Genomic DNA, 20,638 nt, shown 5'->3' on the forward strand with positions numbered 1-20,638 from the left:
TCCCAGAGTGCTGGGATTATAGGCATGAACAACCACACTGGCTATCTTAAACACTTTCTTTTACAAGTTGTCTTGGCCACTGTGTTTTGTCAGAGCAACTGAAAATGAAGACAAAATGGCCCCCAAAAGTAATTACACAAAATATAACTTATCTTGATTACTTAAACCTGAAGAGTGTCTTAAATTTATACTCAAGGCAGGTGTCCAAATCCTATCCCTGAATTCAGTACTTTGCCTGGCTAAAGACCACTAGCAGAAGCAAATAATATCGCCTATGACCACAGGACAAGCAGAGTCAGCCTGGCACATCCATGAACTGTATTTAACAACCAGGACCTGTCACTGTCACACCTCAAATCTTCTCCAGCTTATGAAGACTAGTTACCAGATAAGTGGGAACTGCTCACAAAATAGAATTTTTAGTTAAGTCTAGTATAACTATTTTAAAATAGCCCCCCCTCACTTAAACATATATTTTAAATTCATAGATGAAAATTTAAAAAAAAAAAAAAAAAGCACTTGCCACATAGTATGACAGACAGCATTCAATCCCTGGAACCTTCAGTTGGAAAGAGAAAACCAACTCCATACTTAAGCACCCGCCTGCACACGTGTACAAGTTCAAGCATATGCATGTATGTATACACACACACACACACACGCAAAAATTACCAGCTTCTTCCACTGAATACATCTCTCGCCAAAACATCCTGTGTTTGTAGTCATCTTTTGGAGCATATAAGTATGTATTTAATTCCCATTTCTGAAGCCTTAAGAGAAAGAAAATTACATATGCGTAAGTAGGCAACACTAACAGACTACAAACCTCAATTTTTACTTTTTATGGTGTACCTCCATCACCTGACAGAGCAATAATATTCTACTTTTAACCTTAAACTATCAATGGAATCTTAACAAATTAAATATTACGAAGTATGGCAACATGTTAAGTCTTGAACAAAAACAGCTCTGAATAAAGCACTAGCCTAGGCAAAGATGTAAAGGACTGAATGAAAGAGACCCCTAAGACACTAGGCTTACTCCATGTCTGAGGGTCTCCCTCGTTTCACATATGGATACTTACCTTCTAAAGAGCTCTTTTCTCTGCTCCATAACCCAAGGTCTTCCATAAAATCCTAGGTTTAAAAAAAAACAAAAATTCTCAGTTTCAAAATACAGTTAATCCCTTTTCCTAAGAAATGTATAAAGAATGGTGCTAATGATGAGGCCCAGCACTGCCTAAAAGAAAAATGAAATGCTCAGTTCACACCAGGATCTGAAAACTAGACCTGACTACCATCTTCTCTGCTGCCAATAAAGACAGAATCCTAGGCACATATTCTGTACCCCCAAAAGAATTACACAATTAAGCATCATTAAACTGTAGCAGCACCATTTATTTCTTTTATCTTGGATGGATTTTGTCATGTTTTTTTGAGTCAGGGTTTCTGTGTTGCCTTGGCTGTCCTGGAGTTCACTCTGTAGACCAGGCTGGCCTGGAATTCGAGACCTGCCTGCCTCTGCCTCCAGAGTTCTGGGATTACAAGTGTACTAAACTACAGTGCAGGGCCAGCTCTATCTTAACACACTTTAAGGAAGACTCGCTTTCAGTACTACTCAAGAGAAAGCAATCTGTTCCCTTTCTTCTGATAACACACCACCACTCCAGCCTCACATTCCATCTAACCTAACTCCCATTGCAGATTTCCACTTTCTTGTTGTTTCAGAAACAAGATACTCGTTTGTAGCCGGAGCTGCCTCAACCCTCTCCATCTCTTCTCTGAACCTACCAACTCGAGATTGCAGACAAAAATCCAAGGTCAAGGTCATTCTGGGCTTCAGCCACAACCTGGTGGACCTAGGCTACAGGAGACCCTGTCTGCAAACAGGACTTACATCTTTGTCTCATTGACAGAAGATTGTTGAGACTAACTACAGAAACTCATGCAGATCTTAACAATTTGTATAACCTGTTTGTACTTAGGGTTTTTGTCAGAAATAAAACTGTTGTGCTGTCTTTAAAAAGAAAAATCCCCCTTTTTTCCTAAAAACGTTCTACCCATCTACAAAACAAAGCGTTCACAATGCTCTCCCCTTGCAATCAACCTTCATCTAAATCACCGTATCAACTAGCTTCTAGCTTTTATCTTTCAATGACACTGGAAAAACTGATGCTCTCAACGAAGTGAATCCTTTTTAGCCTTTTTGGTTTGAGTATTAGTTTTCATATTCTCCACAAATGAGAGAATTTAAATAAAAAAACAAAAAAAAGGCAATTAGAAAACCTTGGATTTTTTTTTTTTTTTTGACTTGCCAAAAAAAAAAAAACAAAAACAAAAAACACCCTCAAATTACGGTGTACTTAAGGAATTATTAAGGTAATGTGCTTCCTTGAGTTCAGTACCTGCCCATTCTTATTCAGAAACTGACATTAAGATCTTCTGGCAATCTTCCCTCATTACCAAAACGTAACTCCTTCCTTTCAAGTGTAAATAAAATTAAACCTTTCACTGTTCTAACTCCACATCACAGATGCTTCGAAAACGTTATACTCCAATTTTCACACACACACACACACCCCACCCAAGTCAAAAACAACTGGTAAAGATGACACTTTTCTCGGCTGCAAATGAGTCCTCGGGGTAGGGGTGGAGGGGGCTGCAGGCCAACAACAGCAACAAAAAATCCTAAGCCTGATTTTGCAATGCTCTACGCTGACTGCGCTCCCCTTCACTTGTAAAAGGTGCCTGAGTGGGCTAATTTTTTCCCCCTTCATGGGTGGGGACGGGGAGCGCTGCACAAATTTGAAAGCAAGCAACCCTGGGGACTAAGATCCCAAGGTACAGAGAAGTGAAATACAGAGCCTGACAACAGGCTCCTTGCCACTGCCGCCTCCTCCAACAGTCCCCCAGGCTCCAAGCCAAAGGAGGGTGGGGTCACGCTCCTGAATAGCCAAGAGAATCGGACGCCGTTAAAGACCGGAGAAACGACGTGTGGGCGCCGTCACCCCTCGCCTGGCCCCAAACCCTTGTTGGCAAGGACACCTCCCGTCCTACTGGGGGCGGGGAGGGCTGGAGACCCGCAAACACGCCCCTCCCGGGGACAGGTGCTGAGCCCCGGGGCGAGGCTGGAAGGCGAACTCACCTTCCACCACGCCGCACAGGAACCTGCGGGCCCCTCCGGCCGCCCCGGCCACAGCCGCCGCCCCGGCTCCGGATGGGTTGTCTTCTCCGGGGGCCGGAGCTGCCGGCGGCTCCAACGAAGCCCCCGAGGCGGCGGCAGGATTGGCGCTGCGCTCGCTCTCCCGCTCCTCCAGCGCCGCCTGGCTCTCCTTCTGCACCATCCTCCTGCCGCCGGCCGCCGCCGCCGCCGCGCCTCTTCGGCCTCGGTCCGTTGGGCCACAGGCCCGGAGCCCTGCAAAGGGCCGCGGCTCCGAACGCGCGCCTCCCGGGCTCCTTCCCCTCCCCCTCCGCCCTTCCCCCTTCCTCGCGGCGGGGGCCCGCAGTGCCCGGATGAGAAGGGCGGCGGCACCGGCTCGAGCCCTTTGTCAGCCGCGGCCTCCGCCCGGGCGGAGAGCCGGGGGCCTGAGCGGAGGGCGAGGCCGCCGCCCCGTGTTCAGGGGAGGAGGACCGAGGCGCCTTCGCTCGTCCTCGGCGGCCGCCGTCCCCCAACAGCCCTGTCCCCCCGGCTAGACGCCCCACTGGAGTCCCTGCGCTGCCTCCGCCGCTGCCCCGGCCGCCCGCTTCCTGTTTATCCGCACTGCGCCTGCGCCGCAGACCGGCTCAGACCGGTCCCCGGCCCGGCTCCCCCGCCTCCTCCGGGTTCAGCCCACTACGCTCTGTTTGCTCGGGGGAGGCAGCAGCAAGGCAGCCGGGAGAACCGGGGCGGTGTGCGGCCGTGGGACGTACCATGCTGGCTTGCCACCCTCCGGGATGAGCGCCACACTCTGGGACGGACCATTACCCCACCCGGAGGAAGGGAGCATGGGAGAACGCGGCCGGCGGGGGAGCTTGGGAGGAAAGCGGGGGAGAGGGCGGAAAGGAGGCGTTTACTCCTCAGTGCGCAGGCGCCGAGACGAAGCCTCGGGCCCTTAAAGTGGTAGGAAGCACTGACCTACTTTGGAGATACTTGTAATAGTTTGGCTCATCGCGGATGCCTGACCCACGTTCGGTTCTGTGAAGACACCATGCCTAGGAGCTCAGCTCACCACTTGAGTCATTTTCTTCCACTCCTCCTTCGGAGTTAACCCCGCTTTAAAGCGTGCAGGCAACTATTTATTGAGTTGGCCTCATCCTGGGCTGGGGGACCATTATGACCTCATAATGCGGTTAAAACATGCTAGTACATACGTTTCTGCTTGGCATACCCCTTCGTTTGTTTGGGGATCACAGGAGATAGCTCCCCGTTTGGGGAGAGGCCGTTAGGAATGGACACGGAAAACAAAAGGCTAGTAAAGGTAGAAGAGAGTGGAAGGCGCGTTTGTTGTGGCGATGGGGAATCTGTAGTGGGTGTAAGGGACATGATCCTTTTGGCCTCCGCGTCAGCATTTCCTGGGAAAGCCTGCCTCTATGGGAGATCTGTCTCAGTTTGGTAACAAGTCTCTCATTTTCAACATTGAGAAAGTAGTTTATTTTATACTTCAACGTGGTAGGCCAACACGTAGCTTCAGTAACGCTGAGGGGGTGTGCATTACAGGCATGAAATACCATGCTAGGTTTATTCAGCGCAGGGTACCCAACCCAGGGCCTCGCACATGCTAGACAAGCGCTCCAGGGGTTTTTATTTGTATTTCGGGTGGATTCACATTCCCTTGCCCATGTGGCAGTCGAAGGACAACTTGTGGAAGTGGGTCCTCTCCTTCCCCTGGTGGATCCTGGGGAGCAAAGGCAGGTTGTCAGGCTGGGCAAGCACCTTTCCCACTGAGCCATTGCCAGATTTTGTGTGTGTGTGTGTGTGTGTGTGTGTGCGCGCGTGCGCGGGATTTAAGGCAAGTGCCACCACAGCCCAACTTAGGGTGTGATTCTTACCACTCAGATGGTCTACATTTTTCATACCATCCAACGCTTACCCCTGTCCCCTGCCCTATCACCTACAAGAGGTACCTGTGGGGGCTGAAGGAATGGCTCTGCAGCTGAGATCGCTGGTGCTGTTCACAGAACCGGGTTTGATCTAAGCACCCACACGGTGGGTCTCTGTCACCTGTAACTTAGGTTCTTGGTGGCAGTGTCTGATGCCCTCTTCTAGCTTTCCTGGGCACCGCACACAGTACTGCAAAGACATACGTGTGTGGCAAAACACCCATCCACATAAACAATGTTTTTCTAAAAAAGTACAAATACTTAGAAAGCCTATGACAAATGTTTGTGGAGTGAGTTTCATGTAGGTTCTTGCTTTCATAGATTATATTTTAGCTACAGAAACAGATAATAAAAGACATTTGTTCAGCCCAGGGTTTGGAGAAGTGGCTCAAGAGGATCTGATTTCAGTTCCCAGCACTGGGCAGCTCAGAACCCAGCACCTGCACGATACACACAATTAAAAATAAAATCTAGAGCATGGGAACTCAGATGGGTTTTGGAAACCTGGTAATGTGATGTGTGATAACTACAGTAAGAAGGGAATAGTCATAGGATGACTGTTAGGTGGATGCCAGCACGAGGGATGGCGGCACACACGCAATCAACACCCAGGCTGAGGGAGAAAGACTGGGAGTCCCCTTCCTTCTCTACTTGAATTCTCGATCCAGGGCACTAAAGCTTATGCCAGAGCCTCTTCCTCTGGCTCTAGGCACTGTCTTTAAGCAGAGGCTCCTGAATATATGTAAGCAGAACTTTGCTCTTCAGCCCCAGCACCTCTGGAGGCAATAGTGTACGCCACACTTTTCATGAAGACCTGGAATGATCCAACTTAACATTAAAAGTGGAGCTGGTGGGGCTGGAGAGATGGCTGAGTGGTTTAGAGCACCTGCTACTCTTGCAGAGGACCCAGGTTCAATTCCCAGCACCCACATGGTGGCTTAACTCCGTAACTCCAGTTCCAGGGGATCCAATGGCCTCTTCTATCGTCCACAGTCACTAAACGTACACATGGTACACAGACATTTATGTAGGCAAAACACCCACACATACACAAATATTTTTATAAATGGAGCTTAGGTCATGCCTTTCTTCTCCATCTCAGGGCCTAACTCCTTTACCTCCATGCTTTTTCTAGATGGTCCCTGTGTGCTCTGGCTATGGGACACTTTGCAGCTCACTAGCACTTGTGTGTTTCAGACTTCAGCTTCCCCCATCCTTGGATGTACCCTAAAATCTAGAGTTTGGCTCTACACATGACCCAGGTGTGTGCATGTTCATTCACCCAATGATACGGTCGTTTATTACAAATGGCAGACTCGTGGGACTGGGATTTGGGTGGTTACACTTAGTCCAGGGAGCCCAAAAGAGCTTGTGTGTAATGGAGAAAATAGACAATTACTGAATACATGCATGATTACAAACAGATAAGTACCATGAAGGAATAGCGCAGAGCAGCAGAGCCCCACAGTGTCACCTTGCTTAAATTATGGCACCCATCCACTGGCTGTGTTCTCATTCTCTCTCCAATTTCTCACAGGCCTGGAACTCACCAAGTAGGCTAAGCTGGCCAACCAATGAACTCCAGGGGTCCACCTGTCTCTACCTCCCCAGCCCTGGGATTACAAACATGTGCCACCATACTCAGCTCCCCCACACACCTGCCTTCTAAAACTGGAGTCAAGTTCAGATCTCAAGCTTGAGAGGCGAGCACTACCAAATGAGCAATATCCCCAGTCCTATCTGTTTTTGTGAGACAAGGTCTCACGATGTAGCCCTGGGTGTCCTCAAACTCATTGTGTAGATGCCTCAGCCTCTGCCTCCTGAGTACCAGGGTTCTGAGCAGCTGTCACTACACCAAGCCACACACAAACCTTAACACTAAGGCCACCCTGGACTGAATCTAGACTAACTTTGTGCTACAAACTTCCTAGATAGCCTTCAGCTAGACCACTTCCTCAGCTGAAGAAGGGAAAACTGAAGTCTGGGCCTGATAGCTTACACCTAGAACCCCAGCAACTGGGGAAGCAGTTGAAAGAGGATCCTGAGCCCTGGTTAGCCTAGGCTCCAGAAAGAGACTGATTCTGTTAGGTAGACACTGAGAATGGGCAGTCCCTCATCATCAGCTTTGGACCCCACCCCCTGTTTCCCTGGTAACACTAGAACTGAATGTGTCACAACTGCCTCTCCTTAAGAGTCAAAACACCAGGGCAGGTAAGATGGCTCAGGGCGTAAAAGGAGAGAACTGAGTCCTGGAAAGTTGTCCTCTGACCTCCACACATGACATTGTGTGTGTGTGTGTGTGTGTGTGTGTGTGTGTGTGTGTGTGTAAAAGCAGAGGTATCAGGACTTTGTAGAAGCCCTTTTAGGGACAGCTGCTTTCTCCAGGTCAAGACTTTAAGTTCTGCCTCTGGCCTTGGGTGGAACATTCCATTCCACTCAGCCTCAAGAACTAGAACATTGCATACTGTTGTCTCCTCCCTCAAGAATTAATCCAGCTGGAAGCTAATCATAACTTTTCTATTTCTCTCTCCTTCAGATACCAGCCCAATCCTAAGCATGCCTGACACTCTAGGCTTTGTTCCTCTTTCTCTGAAACCTTCCTCCCTCCCTCCTGTGCAACCAGCATCATTGCCAAACTCCACTTCTGAGCCTGATAGCTTTCTAGGACCTTAGCTCAAAAAAAGCTATGACTTTTGCTTTTCTTATTCCCACTCTCCTTCCTCCCAGTAGCTGCAGAGATTTACAACCTGCCTGCCCTGGTTTCTTCTTCTTTTTTTTTTTTAAACTAATAAAATGGCCCTAGAGCTTAAAATTAAGCCAAAGAAGAAAGAAAGAAGGGAGATCTGATTGGGCCTAACAATAACCTGACCAGGACCAGCCCTGAGGAAACCTGAAGACATAAGAAAATGAGAAGGAGGGCTCGAGAGATGGCTCAGAGGTCTGTTCTTCTAGAGGTCCTGAGTTCAATTCCCAGCAACCACATGGTGGCCCACAACCATCTGTAATGAGATCTGGTGCCCTCTTCTGGCCTGCAGGTGTACATGCAGACAGAACATTGTGTACATAAAAATACATATAATAATAAGCCTTTTTTAAAAAATGGGAGGGAGCTGGGCAGCAGTGGCACACGCCTGTAATCCCAGCACTCAGGAGGCAGAGGCAGGCGGATCTCAAGTTCGAGGCTAGCCGTGGTCTACGGAGCTAGTTCCAGGACAGCCAGGGCTACACAGAGAAACCCTGTCTGGAAAAACCAAAAACCAAACTGTAAGCATGGTTGCCTGGATACTCTGGGCTTTCTGTTTTTCTTGGAAGACCCCCTCCTGCTTTCTACAGTTTGCAGACCACCATTGTTGCTGATGCTAACTCAGAACTTTCTTCCTCCTCTCCACCACCCTCCTCCTGGCAACGGAAGATTTATAGCTAGTTTACCCTGTTTTTCTCCCAGATTCTAATGAAAGGGTCTGTCTGCACTTCCTTCTGAATCTGTTTCTAACTTCCTTTAACGATGAGACTTAGAACTCCCAAAGAGGAACTGGAGTTCCCCAGGAAGGATTCCAGCCAACACCACCAGCAGCACCATGGGGGCAGGGTGAGAAATTTGGTGGTACCCCAGAAACTAGGTAACAAGTTCCTCACTCAGGATCTGTAACTGAACTTCAGGGATCCAAAGTCTGTGAGCTTGGGCTGGGGTGACAGCTTGGTGGTACAGTGCTTGTACAGTATATATGCCAGACCCTGGGTTTCAGGCCCGGCAACCTCCCAAAACAAAACAGTGAAAGCCAGAACAAACAAAAAAACTTGGAAATTGATCATCAGCCTCCAACCCCACACCTGTGGACATTGGGCCCGCAGTTTTGATCAGATCTTTAATTTGAAACCCGAAAATCTAATGTAAAGGAACAGGGTTCTCAGATAAGATATGCAGGAAACACAAACAAGAAGACAACTCTGGAAGTTACACCATGTTTTCCAGGATGTTGGAGACTGACCCCAGGGCCTTGAACATGCCAGTACTTTAATCTAGCCCAAAAGGAAGTTTGGCTTCTATGTAACCAGCCTATCCCTTGACCTTGCCAGTGTGTGTAGGAAGGGAGAAGGCCTGACTTCCTCCTTTGGATGAGTCAGCACATAATGGGTGGGAGGAACCTCAAGCTCACCAGACCCAGCCCAGGAGTGTAGACTAGAATGAAAGCCTTCAGGAAACCTGTCCTCGCCTCAGGTGTCATGCACTGAGTCGCTCCATTTGATCCCACCATGACTTACTTAAAGGCAGTACTGATGTACATTTGGTGGAAGCTTTTTTTGTTTTGTTTTGTGTTTTGGTTTTTCCTGACTGAGTTTTTCTCTGTGTAGCCTTAGCTGTCCTAGAACTCACTCTGTAGACCAAACTGGCCTCCAACTCACAGAGATCCTCCTACTTCTGCCTCCCAAGAGCCAGGAATAAAGGGGTGCGCCACCACCTTCTGGCAGAATTTTTTAAATCACATTTGTTACGTGTGCCAGATACATACCATTTGTGAATTCATGACATGATGAGCATGTGAAGATCAGAGGGTAACTTTTGGGGCCCAAGGAAGTGAACTCAGGTCATCAGGCTTGAAGGCAAGCATTTTACCTGCTGAGCCATCTCTCCAGCCCCAGGGAAGATGATCTTAAGGCATATCCTTCCAGTGTACATATGTGTCTTTTTCCAAGCTGCATCATGTCATTATCCTATTTTTCACTATAAACACCCTTGCACTACTGATACATACGTACAGGCAAAGTTGTGGAGTTTACACAAAGGAACCTTTATTAGAAACCAAAGAGAATGCAAAGACTCTTCAGAAACCCATACTCATGCTCTTAGGTATGTATTCTTTTTCTTCTCTCTCTCTTAACTACATGCTCAAATCTATGTTAAATACCCCTCTTAAAAAAACTTATTTGGGATGTGGATGGGTATGAATGTGCTGTGTGTGGATACAGGTCAGAGGCCAACCTGTGGAAGTTGGGTCTCTCTTTTTACCATGTAGATCCCAGGGATGAAACTGAAGTCACCAGGCTGGCAGCAAGCCTCTCTACATGCTGATCCAGCTCACTGGCCCTGAACTCTCTCTGAAATAAACCCCAAATCTGCTTCATGTAAGGCAGGGAAGGAGGGAGGACTTCTCAAAAGACAGCATTCTCGGAGTAACTAATTCTTTAAATCAGAAAGTCTTAATTCAAAATTTAAGCACGTTTGCCAAAGCTGGGCATGGTGGAACATGCCTGTAATCCCAGCATTTGGAAGGCACTGGTAAGAGGGTCAGGAGTTCAAGTCATCCTTGGTTACAAAAGGAGTTTGAGACTAGCTAGTTTGATCCTGTCTCAGACATTTAAGAAAAAAGGGGGAGGAGGGGCTGAAGAGATGGGTCAGAGGTTAAGATCACTAGCTCTTCTTCCAAAGGTCCTGAGTTCAGTTCCCAGCAACTACATGGTGGCTTATAACCATCTATGATGAGATCCTGCACCCTCTTCTGGCATGCAGGCACACATGCAAGCAGAATGATATGTAGACAGACAGACAGATCTTAAACAAACAAACAAAAAGATAGCTTGCCTCTGCGGAGACTTGGACTGAGATGACCACAGACAGGGTGAAAGACCCCAGCCTCACCCTAAGTTAAACATAGCTAATGCCATTTTGTGAGACACCACTGTTTTGTAAAACTCTGAAGGCCAGATGAGAAACTGGAAAATTACTGAAAAATCCTAGCTGTGTCACCCACTTGGGATATCTGTGGTCAGGCTGCCACAGTCATACTAAAAACAGTTTGTGTTAATCACTCTCATAGATATCTGTGAGACTGTTTCAGCTAAGATAGGGAAAAACAAAATAACAGGTGGCGGGCCACGTCAAGGGGTCATCCTACCCCCCTTGACCACCCAGTTCCTGGAATCTTGGTGCCCCTGCCAAACTTTGACGCAAATTGTGGTCTCGTGTAAACGTACCAATCAGCCCCCTGTAACCATGCCCTCTCGCTTCTGTACCAGTGCTTCTGCCTCTAAAACCCTATAAAAACCCCAGCTTCCCATCTAGCAGGCGCGCAAGGTCCTCCTGAGTGACCTTGCTGCCCGAGTACTCGTGAATCAAAATAAAAGCCTCTTGCTGTTTGCATCCGAATGGACTCGTTGTTCTTTGGGAGGGGGTCTCTCTGACGGAAGATACCCTCCGGGGATCTTTCAAGGGATGGTGAGCATTCGGCGGGGAAAGGTCTCAGAGGTGTTTCTGTAAGCGTGCGTGTGGCCAAAAGAAAAGAATCTGAAAAGCTCTTTCCAGGGGCATAAACAGCCTTGTCATTTGCGTGTGGACAGGGTCCTTCCACAGCAGCTGCCCATTATCCAGGCTGCCGCACGGTGTTCACTCAGTCATAAAACAATGAAACAATGTTGCCACGTGCCTGTGACCCCAGCTCTGAGAGGACTGGAGACTTAAGATCCGGAGTTCAAGATCATGGCCAGCTACAGAGTGAGTTTGAGGCCAGCCTGGCTACACAACACCCTGCCTCAAAAAACAATGTTCCAAAAAAAGAAGAGAAACTGCCATCTGGACGTAAAGAAAGGGGGAAGAGGGAAAAACAAGTGTACATTCCCTCTTATATGCAGAATCTAGAGTTTTATACACACACACACACACACACACACACACACACAAAGCAAAGCAAAGCAAAAGGCAGACTACTGGGATGGAAAGAGGGAGACCAGCAAGGTGGATGAGGGAAGGTAGCTGAGAGGATGTGCATGAGCAAGGTACAATGACGCAGACTTAGGAAAATCAGGGTTGGCAAAGGACTGGCCACTGAGTTTGACCTCCAGCACCCAATGAGAGCTGGGTTAGGAAGCAAATGCTGTAAGTCCAGCACGGGGCAGGTGAAGACAGGGGGGTCCCTGGGAACTGTTGAGCCAGCCTCGTCTAACTGAATACAGGTGAGCTGAATTTTCAGTGAGAGACCCTGTCTCAAAAAATTGGCCAGAGGAAGACATTCAAACATTTACCTCTGGCCTCCGTAGGTACATGCAGGAGCACGCACAACTCACACAAAAACACACAAAAAGGAAAGAAAGTACCATAGAAAACCCCATTATTTTGCATGTTAACAACAACAAAATGCTAAGAAAAAAATGTTTACTTTTCCAGGTGGGAGTGATGGCAGTTTCTGGATCCTTGGGCTTGGATCTAAGAAAACTGCTCATCTACGGAGCTCAGGCAGCAGTCACTGCAAAAGTAACTTGGAAAGTGGCCTATGCCATAAGCCATTGAGTTTCAGTGGCCATTAATCATCATGGGAAAAAAGCAGCAAAACAGAATCACTCCCTGAGCATACCAGGGATACTACGTTTGAAAGAACTAATGAAACAGAAATATCTACAAAACAACTCCCATCCTGAAACATCCAACACACCTTCCAGTGGAGCACAGCTCAGAAACAAAGACCAAACTGGCATCCACCCCACGTGGGATTCTACTCCAAATTAGAAATTTGAGGCTGGAGACGTTGTTCAGCAACTAAGAGCACTTGCTACTCTTCAGTGGACCAGGGTCTGACTCCCAGCACCCATAGGGTGGCTCACAACTCACAGTCACTCCAGTTCTTAAGGGTCCAGTGCTCTCGTCTGGTCTTCTCAGGCATCGGACACTTGCATGGAGCACAGGCATATGTGTATACAAAACATCTGTACATGCCGTGCTGCCTAGTTTCATATCAAGTCAACATAAGCTAGAGTTATCTGAAAGGGGGGAACCCTCAACTGAGGAAATGCCTCCATAAGATCTGGCTGTAGGACATTTTCTTAATCAGTGATTGATGTGGGCGGTGCCATCCCACGGCTGGTGGTCTTTGGTTCTATAGGAAAAACAGTCTGAGCAAAGCTATGAGGAGCAAGCCAGTAAGCAGCATCCCTCTGTGGCCTCTGTATCAGCTCCTGCCTCCAGGTTCCTGCCCTGCTTAAATTCCTGTCCTGACTTCCTTCAATGATGGTCTGTGATCTGGAAGTGAAAGCCAAATAAATCTTTTCCTCCCCAAATTGCTTTTTGGTCACAGTGTTTCATTGCAGCAATAGAAACCCTAAGACATAAAATAATTAAAAATAAAAATCAGAATCTCCAAAGCTGCCTCACAGTTCACATCTGACCCCAAGCTCATGGGCCACAGGAAGTCCAAAATGAATGTGACAGCACTAGAAGCTGCAATAGACTGCAGAAAAAGACTGCATGTAGAGCTGCAGGGTGTGTGTGAGGTTGCAAATACTGATGAAAAACAAAAAACAGGCAAAGCCACGGGTGGTAGCACATGCCTTTGATCCCAGCACTCAGGGAGGCAGAAGCAGGCAGATTGCTGTGAGTTCAAGGCCAGCCTAGTCTACAAAGTGAGTCTAGGGAAGTCCAAGCCTACATAGAGAAACCCTGCCTTGAAAACAAACAAACAAAAATAGGCAATGGCTGACACACAGACCACAGCTTCAAGTCTTTCCCTGATAGTTTGGCCAGTCGCACCAGTGTCAAAACAGAGGAATGGAAGCAATCCAAACAACATTAACCAATTAGTGAGGCAACAGTGAAAGCATAGAAATGCATCTGATGATTTGTAGAGACATTTAGCAAAGCAGGAGTGAGGAGCTCTGGCAGCTCACATGAGGTAGGACCTTGGTCCCATGTGGCGGCACCTGCCAGTCATCCCATGCCAGTCATCCCAACATTTGGGAGGTACAAACAGGAAGAGTTGAAGGTCACCTTTGGCCAGGAGACATTTTTGCAAAAGGAGAGAGAGAACGCAAGAACAAAAGGTTTAAACATCAGTGAAGCTAACATCTGGAAATATGTAGATGTATATAGGCATTATATACATTTATTTGCATAGATATTCATATGTATGAATCTGCTTCAGTTCTCCAAATTCACATTCATGTTGAATTGGAATGGTAAAATTTCTATTTTCCAGACCAGGAATAAAAAAAATTTATGGCAAAAAAAAAAAAAAAAAAGACAGCTTGCTTGGCACATAGTCTTCAGACGACATCCCATCTCTGCCTGTGTCCACTCAGGTCAAGGGAGGCGCGAAAGACATGTAGGGACTAGGGTCAGATGGATTTCCAGCCTGAGTCTTGGTTGTGTGCCAAGCACCCTCCTGGTGGTTTAAAGGGCTATAGGCACGTCGTCGGATCAAGGGGTGTTTGTAGGGTGGGGGGACAGAGAAGCCGAGACAGCAGGCTGTGCATAGCCGTGTGCTTTATTGGATCTGGTGTCTTTTTACTTTACAAAATATGTAGAAGAGCCCAAAATGCAAAGCAGTCAACAATGTCTGACGGGATGGGGGCTCTGTGGGGCCTTCCCCTCAGACCCTAGCTGACTGGGAAGGCGAGCTGAACGAGACAAGCAGGTATAGTAAGAGGGGGACAGCAGCATCTCAGGGTGCTGACAGTAAGGTTGGACCTGGATCCTAGGTCCCTGCCCTCTAGGTGAGCTCAGGGGCATCTCTGGGTAGACTAAACAAAGGGAGAAGGGACCCCAGGGAATCCTAGGGCATTATGGGGAGCTGGGCAAAGATTCTAATGAATGCCCCCACACTGGGTTCAGATGTAGTGGCCTTCTTCCCCCTCCCATTCCCCTAAGGCAGCCACTAGGACGAGTGGTAAGACTCAAGTTGGGGGAAAATCCCTGACTCACTCCATGACCTTTACATTCAGAGGTCATGGAGAACAGAAACTGAAGTCACAGCCATCAGAAGGTGAGAGGCCAGAAGGTAGCATGGGACTTTGACAGGCATCATCCAGGAAACCTCCCACTCATCCTCCCCCAGCCACACAAGCAAGGAGGTGGGAGAGGACTCAGAATGAAACAGACATCTGGATCCTAGTCTCTCCTAAGACACTGAGAAGTGCATGGTAAGTTTCTGGGACATTGCTAAGGACATAAGGCCTTCTGGAAAGTCTGGAAGCTCATATTCTGCTGGCCCGGGAAAGCAGACCCATGGAACCTGGCAATGACAGCCCCACCTGGACTCATAATCTGCCCAGGCTTTCGGTTTCCCACTTTAGCCAATTCCTAGGACCTAACTACTGGCTCAGGCAGGGCCAAGATTTTTCTGCTTTCCTGTCATGTTCCTCCCCCTTCCCAGGGCCCTCAAAGGCTGGCTGAAGAGCCAGCCAGGGAAATGGACATGGCATGTTCTCTGAGATGGGGGTCTTAGAGGGAAACTGTGAGATGAGGGATGGGGAAAGCACCATAGCAGGAGGACATTCTGTCTAGTGTCGTTTCTAAAGTGGGGTTGGGGGGTGGAGAACCACTCAGTCCCTAGAGCAGGGGTGTCCTCAGCACTGGGTATCAGGTGAGAAGGGGGTAAGAGCTGCCGGGAGCTGGGAACCCTCCCCACCCCAGATATATTCTGCCTACTCTTGCCATTTAGCTCCAGGGATCTGGACCACTGAAGCCCCAGGACCTTGAATCTCTATAGCTTCCAGGGTAAAGGCAGGATGAGGACAGACCTGAGGAGAGAGGGGTTAGGTTCACCTGGACTAGGACTAGAGCATGGTCACCCCCAGGACGCACTAACCCCTCTCTCTGGGGGACTAGATGACATTATCAAAGAGTTGCATGGACCTCATGATGTTCTCGTCCTGTGGTCATGGCGTGACAAAGCCGGAAGAGAGAGAAAGAGAAAGAGAGAGGGAGAGAAAAAAGCTTGTCAGAGACACAGAGAAAGACATTTAATCAAAGATGGGGACATTCAGAGGTTAAGAAGGAGTGTGCTGGGCTGGAGAGATGGCTCAGTGGTTAGCAGCACTGGCTGCTCTTTCAGAAGACCTGGGTTCAATTCCCAGCACCCACATGGCAGCTCACAACTGTCTGTAATTCCTGTTCCAAGGGATCCAACACCCTCTCACAGACATAATGCAGTTAAACACCAATGCACATAAAATAAAAATAAACATTTTTTTTTTTTTTTTTTTAAAAGAAGGAAGGTTCCTACGGGGAATGTGAGGGGGAGGGGCTTACTCTTCCCCGGTCGTGAAAGAGCAGGATTGGGGTGGGGTGACTTAGGCCTAGCGTTCAGGGAAATGTGGAGAGCGGGGCCATACCTGTTGACAGGACTCAATAAATTCCTCAATGGTCACCACGCCATCCTTGTTTCTGTCCATCTTCTGCAAGAAGGGGGTCAGGCAGGGAGACCCAGGTGGGGAGGTGATGGGAGAGAGATCCTTAGCTGAGTGCCCTGTTGGGCCTTGGTCTCCCCTCCACTCCAGAGCCCCAGCCGACCCAGACCCAGGCACCTGGAAGAAGCTCTCCACATGTTCCCTCGGGGCCTCCTCCCGCAGCGCAGGGTATGTGTACTTGCCCATCATGTCATAGATGGATTTCATGATGTCAAGCATCTCCTGCCAAGCCAAATGAGAGGGTTTCTCCTAAGAGCCTCCAGCTTTCAAACTTAGGGCTCCAGGGCCAAGGACAGACCTTACCCCAGATCCATCTGCACCATCCCCACCCGGCACCCCACACACCATCCCCTGTGCCCTCCAGTGGCCCTGCACCTCCTTTGTGATACAGCCATCCTTGTTAAGGTCATATAAATTGAAGGCCCAGTTCAGCCTATCATCTACTGTCCCCCGAAGAATCACGGACAAACCAGCCACAAAGTCCTGGAGAGGAGGTGGAAGAAACTTTGCCAACACATTCTCTGGGTTTGGCATGGAAATCTTGACCCCATGCACCTACCCCAGAGCCACAGGAAACAGGCTTGTTGGACCGTCTCTCCTAGCTCACCTCAAAACTGACAGAGCCATCGTGGTTGGTGTCAAAGGCATTGAAGAGAAAAGTGGCGTAAGTGCTGGAGTCTGTGGATGAGGGGGGACATGAACTTCATCTTCAGGCAGACTACTCACTTCTTCACAGCTTTCCCAGCCCCCATTTTCTCTGCATTCCCAGACCACCAGAACCTTCTTCCCACCTCAGCCTAGGGACAGACAGCTGTCACCCCTTGGGTGTCTGTCTACTCACCTCCTTGGGGAAAGAACTGAGAATAAATCTGCTTGAAGTTCTCCTCATTGACAATTCCGCTGGGGCATTCCTGGGTGGGGACAACTAGACTGAGCAGAGGTACAAACCCCACTTCCTTTCCATTCACCACCCAGAGACTCCCTGAAGGAGGAAAAACCATCTTGCCTCTGTGGAACTTACCCCAGAGTTCTGGCAAGCAGACTTCTTCTGCACCCCTTCCCACCCCCTACCCCCGTACAAATAAACACGAACTAAACCATCACGCGCCCAGCTTGCCACCCCCAGAGCCCTGAACCTCAGGCTAGAAGCCGGGCCCCATGGGCCCCATCTCCCTCCTCAGGCCATACTTCCGCCAGGTCAGTCAGGCCTCTCAGATTCAGCCCTTGCCAAGTTGGCTACACCCTCCACTCACGTTCTTGAAGCCTCGGTACAGGACCTGCAATTCTTTGCGTGTGAACTTGGTTTGTTCCTGGAGCTGCTCCAGACCCTCAGGCCGGTGGCACACGGTGGATAGTTCAAACTCATCCTCCACGCTGTCTGCGGGGAGTGGTAGGTGGATAGCTTTGCCTCAGGTCAGGCCCCTGAGATCACTTGCGTAATCTTCAAAATAACTAACGAATCCCCCTCCTCCCTGCCCCACCTTCTACACAGGAGGACAGCTTGCCAAACTCAGCTGAGAACACGGAGGGAAAAAAGGTTATGCCTAGCTCCAGGGCCAGAGGTCTGGACTCAGCACTGGCCCTGGTGGTGGACAGACTCTTGCTGTGTCTTCTGGGTAAGGGGATGGAGTAGAGCCCAGGCACGCCTGAGGGTCGGAGCCTTTCTTGACCAACTCCCCCCAGCCTGGGAGAGCCCACAGCCAACCCCCAACCCATCCAGATCAAGCCCCGCCCATCCCAGCCATGCCCGAGCCATGCCCCGCCCAGCTCCAGCCAACCTTCATTCAGACCCCAATCCTGACTCCACCCTCAGTCCCACCCCAGGCAAGTACCCCCATCCCGCCCCAACCAGGACAGTGAGTCACCTGGGTCCAGCGGACGGGGTCTGTGGGGGCGGAGGGAGGCTGGGGCAGCTAATGCTGAAGGGAGCGAATTGTCACCAAGAAGGCGGCAGAAGACCAGGCCAACTGCAGACACTCCCTGACCCCACGCTCACAGGTAATTTCACAGACTTGAGTGCTTCAACACACCAACCCCAGGCCCACAACACAGGCACACGCACAGTGAGCACAGACATCGGTGATGAAATGGACTCTTCACAAACAAACCCCTTCTTTTTCGCATATTAACTCTCTGGGGTGGTACCATCAGAGCGAAGCAATCTTAGGTGCTCAAATAGCTACAGACTGGCTTTTTATGGCTTACAAAAATTCAGTATGCTTTTGGAAGGTGGGCCAGGCTCAGCTGGAGAAATGGAGCCTGTGGACAAAAGGAGGTCACTCAACTGGTGGCCACTCAGCTGAGGGTCAGGCTGGGAAAGAAACACCTCAGTGTCCTGACATCTGGGAAGGCAGGTTCCATCTCTACACCTGTCACCCTGTTGGGTGCAGGTGACATACATTCCAAGGTCTAAAAGAGTAGGGAGGCCAAAGAGTCGCAGACCAACCTCAGCAGCTAAGCCACCCATCACAGTCACACTGACCAGGCTTTAGGCCTGGTCCACCATTTTGCAGAACAAGGAAGCCTACAGGCACACATGATCTGGCCATACATCCCAGTTTGTAGTCACACAGTTTGTAGTCACAACCCTCACATCCAGACCCAGCCACTACCCTAAGTCCCATCACGCTTCACACACACACACACACACACACACACACACACACACACACGCCCCCCACCCCCAGAAGCATAGGAGAGTCACTTGCTTTCACTGACTGAGGGCAGGGCCTGGGGCCCGCAGCACGGCAGCAGCTTGAGGAAACGCTGCTTCAGGGCTTTTTTAGTGGGCCCTGGAGGGTGGCCTGGGAAGAGAGAAGACCCCAGGAAGGCACATTAACTCTCACTGAGCCTCTTTCGTTCTGTTTTCCTGTCTGCTTCCCCACCAATCACGAATCAACGCTGGCTGGGGTGGGAATAGGAAATGAATGGGACTGTGAAGATGGGCAGGACAGCTGGGGCCAGGTTGCCTACTGGGTCTGATAGGCTTGGAAAGTCAAATGAGGCCAGGCTTGGTCACGATGTACAATGAGAAATGGCTGGCAAGAGCAAGGCAGCCTCAGTGTCTGCTGCTAACCCCATTCCTCAGGGTAATGTCTAAGGGATTATCTCTCTCTCTCTCTCTGTCTCTTTCTCTTTCACTTGCACACACATGCACACACACACATACACTCACACTCACCCACACACAGAGGCATACTGTATAGTAACAATTTAAAATGACAAGTGACATAGAAATGACAGTAACACTTGATGGCCTAAACATGCATGTTGCAAACACATATATGAACATAAGCTTTTACCTAATACCCTAATATCCACAAATATGACCAAAGTAAAACATGATTACACATCTGGAGACCCATAGAAACCAACTCATGCACAGCATAATCAAACCACATAAAACACACAAGGGTCCTCAGACATCATGATACTATGTATTTAGGATCCAAGACATATACCAAAGCTTTTATGACATATTCATGACATTATGACCTAGACCTCTGTGAAGGTTAATATCTATTGTTAACTTGACTGGATTTAGAACCATTTAGAAAGCCAGGTGGTGCATACCTTTGATCCTAGCACTCAGGAGGCAGAAGCAGGTGGATCTCTGTGAGTTCAAGGCCAGCCTGGTCTACAGAGTGAGTTCCAAGATAGCTAGGGTTCCACAGAGAAACCTTGTCTTGAAAAAACAAACAACAAATAAAAACAACAAAAAGAGCCATGTAGAGACACACCTCTAGATGTTTAAATGAAGAGGAAAAGCCCACCCTGAATGTGAATGTCACCACCCATGGGCAGGTTCTAGATTGAATAAAAAGTGGGTAAAAGAGAAGGTGGGCTGAGTGCCAGTAATTTCTCTGTTTCCTGACATAATGAACAGACCTACAAGATCCCAAAAGAAACCCTTATGTTTCCTTTGCCAGTTATTTTTATCACAGTTGAGAAGTAACTGATATAGAAAACTGGTACCAGGAGTGGGGTTGTTGCTGTCATAAACCTGACTGATTTGTAGGCTTTTAGAACTGGTTTATTAGAGAAACAGAGTTTGAAGCCATGGGATAGAGAAGGCCTAAAACGCTCTAAGTAAAGCTTAGTGGGTCATTTTGGTGAGACTGTGGAAGACAAGAATGCCAATAGAAATGCAGACAGTGGGACTCAAGATAGAGCTCAGTGAAAGAGTACTTGCCCTTGAGAGGACATTACATGAACCTGTGAAGGTGAAGCCTAAGCTGCATCGGAGATGCCAGGACTATGGAAAACCTGTGGGCACTGAGTAGAGTGTGCCCACAGGAGATACTATGTGTGCTACAAGTAACAGTGAGAAGGAAATACCCAAGACTTATTGGTACCCAGATGATGCGACCAAGCCCTGCACTGTGGAC

General features: G+C 48.8%; 2 protein-coding genes across 14 annotated transcripts in view; both read right to left on the reverse strand.

Moving 5' to 3' along the window:
* The window catches only part of Oga (O-GlcNAcase), a 35,845-nt gene extending 32,106 nt beyond the window's left edge, over positions 1-3,739 (reverse strand). For 2 of the 3 annotated variants that reach the window (XM_055630036.1, XM_055630038.1), the window contains exons 1-3: positions 3,145-3,739; positions 1,085-1,136; positions 673-770 (exon numbers count right to left, since the gene is read on the reverse strand). In XM_055630036.1, the coding sequence (XP_055486011.1) occupies positions 673-770; positions 1,085-1,136; positions 3,145-3,343 (349 nt within the window). In that variant the 5' untranslated portion in view covers positions 3,344-3,739. The remainder of the gene's footprint in view (positions 1-672; positions 771-1,084; positions 1,137-3,144) is intronic. The other variant, XM_055630037.1, reaches the window with a different exon arrangement.
* Positions 3,740-4,751: 1,012 nt separating this feature from the next.
* Positions 4,752-20,638, reverse strand: part of Kcnip2 (potassium voltage-gated channel interacting protein 2) — a 30,970-nt gene continuing 15,083 nt past the window's right edge. For 3 of the 11 annotated variants that reach the window (XM_055630007.1, XM_055630006.1, XM_055630004.1), the window contains exons 2-8: positions 17,504-17,628; positions 17,092-17,161; positions 16,858-16,928; positions 16,626-16,733; positions 16,368-16,472; positions 16,176-16,238; positions 4,752-4,873 (exon numbers count right to left, since the gene is read on the reverse strand). In XM_055630007.1, the coding sequence (XP_055485982.1) occupies positions 4,757-4,873; positions 16,176-16,238; positions 16,368-16,472; positions 16,626-16,733; positions 16,858-16,928; positions 17,092-17,161; positions 17,504-17,628 (659 nt within the window). In that variant the 3' untranslated portion in view covers positions 4,752-4,756. Of the gene's footprint in view, positions 4,874-14,211; positions 15,714-16,175; positions 16,239-16,367; positions 16,473-16,625; positions 16,734-16,857; positions 16,929-17,091; positions 17,162-17,503; positions 17,629-18,115; positions 18,218-18,958; positions 19,055-20,638 lie in introns of those variants that run through there. The other 8 variants (XM_055630010.1, XM_055630009.1, XM_055630008.1 and 5 more) reach the window with 6 other exon arrangements.

This window comes from Psammomys obesus, unplaced genomic scaffold (assembly GCF_907164565.1).
Source record: "Psammomys obesus unplaced genomic scaffold, mPsaObe1.curated_primary_1811, whole genome shotgun sequence".
Classification (NCBI taxonomy): Eukaryota; Metazoa; Chordata; class Mammalia; order Rodentia; family Muridae; genus Psammomys; species Psammomys obesus.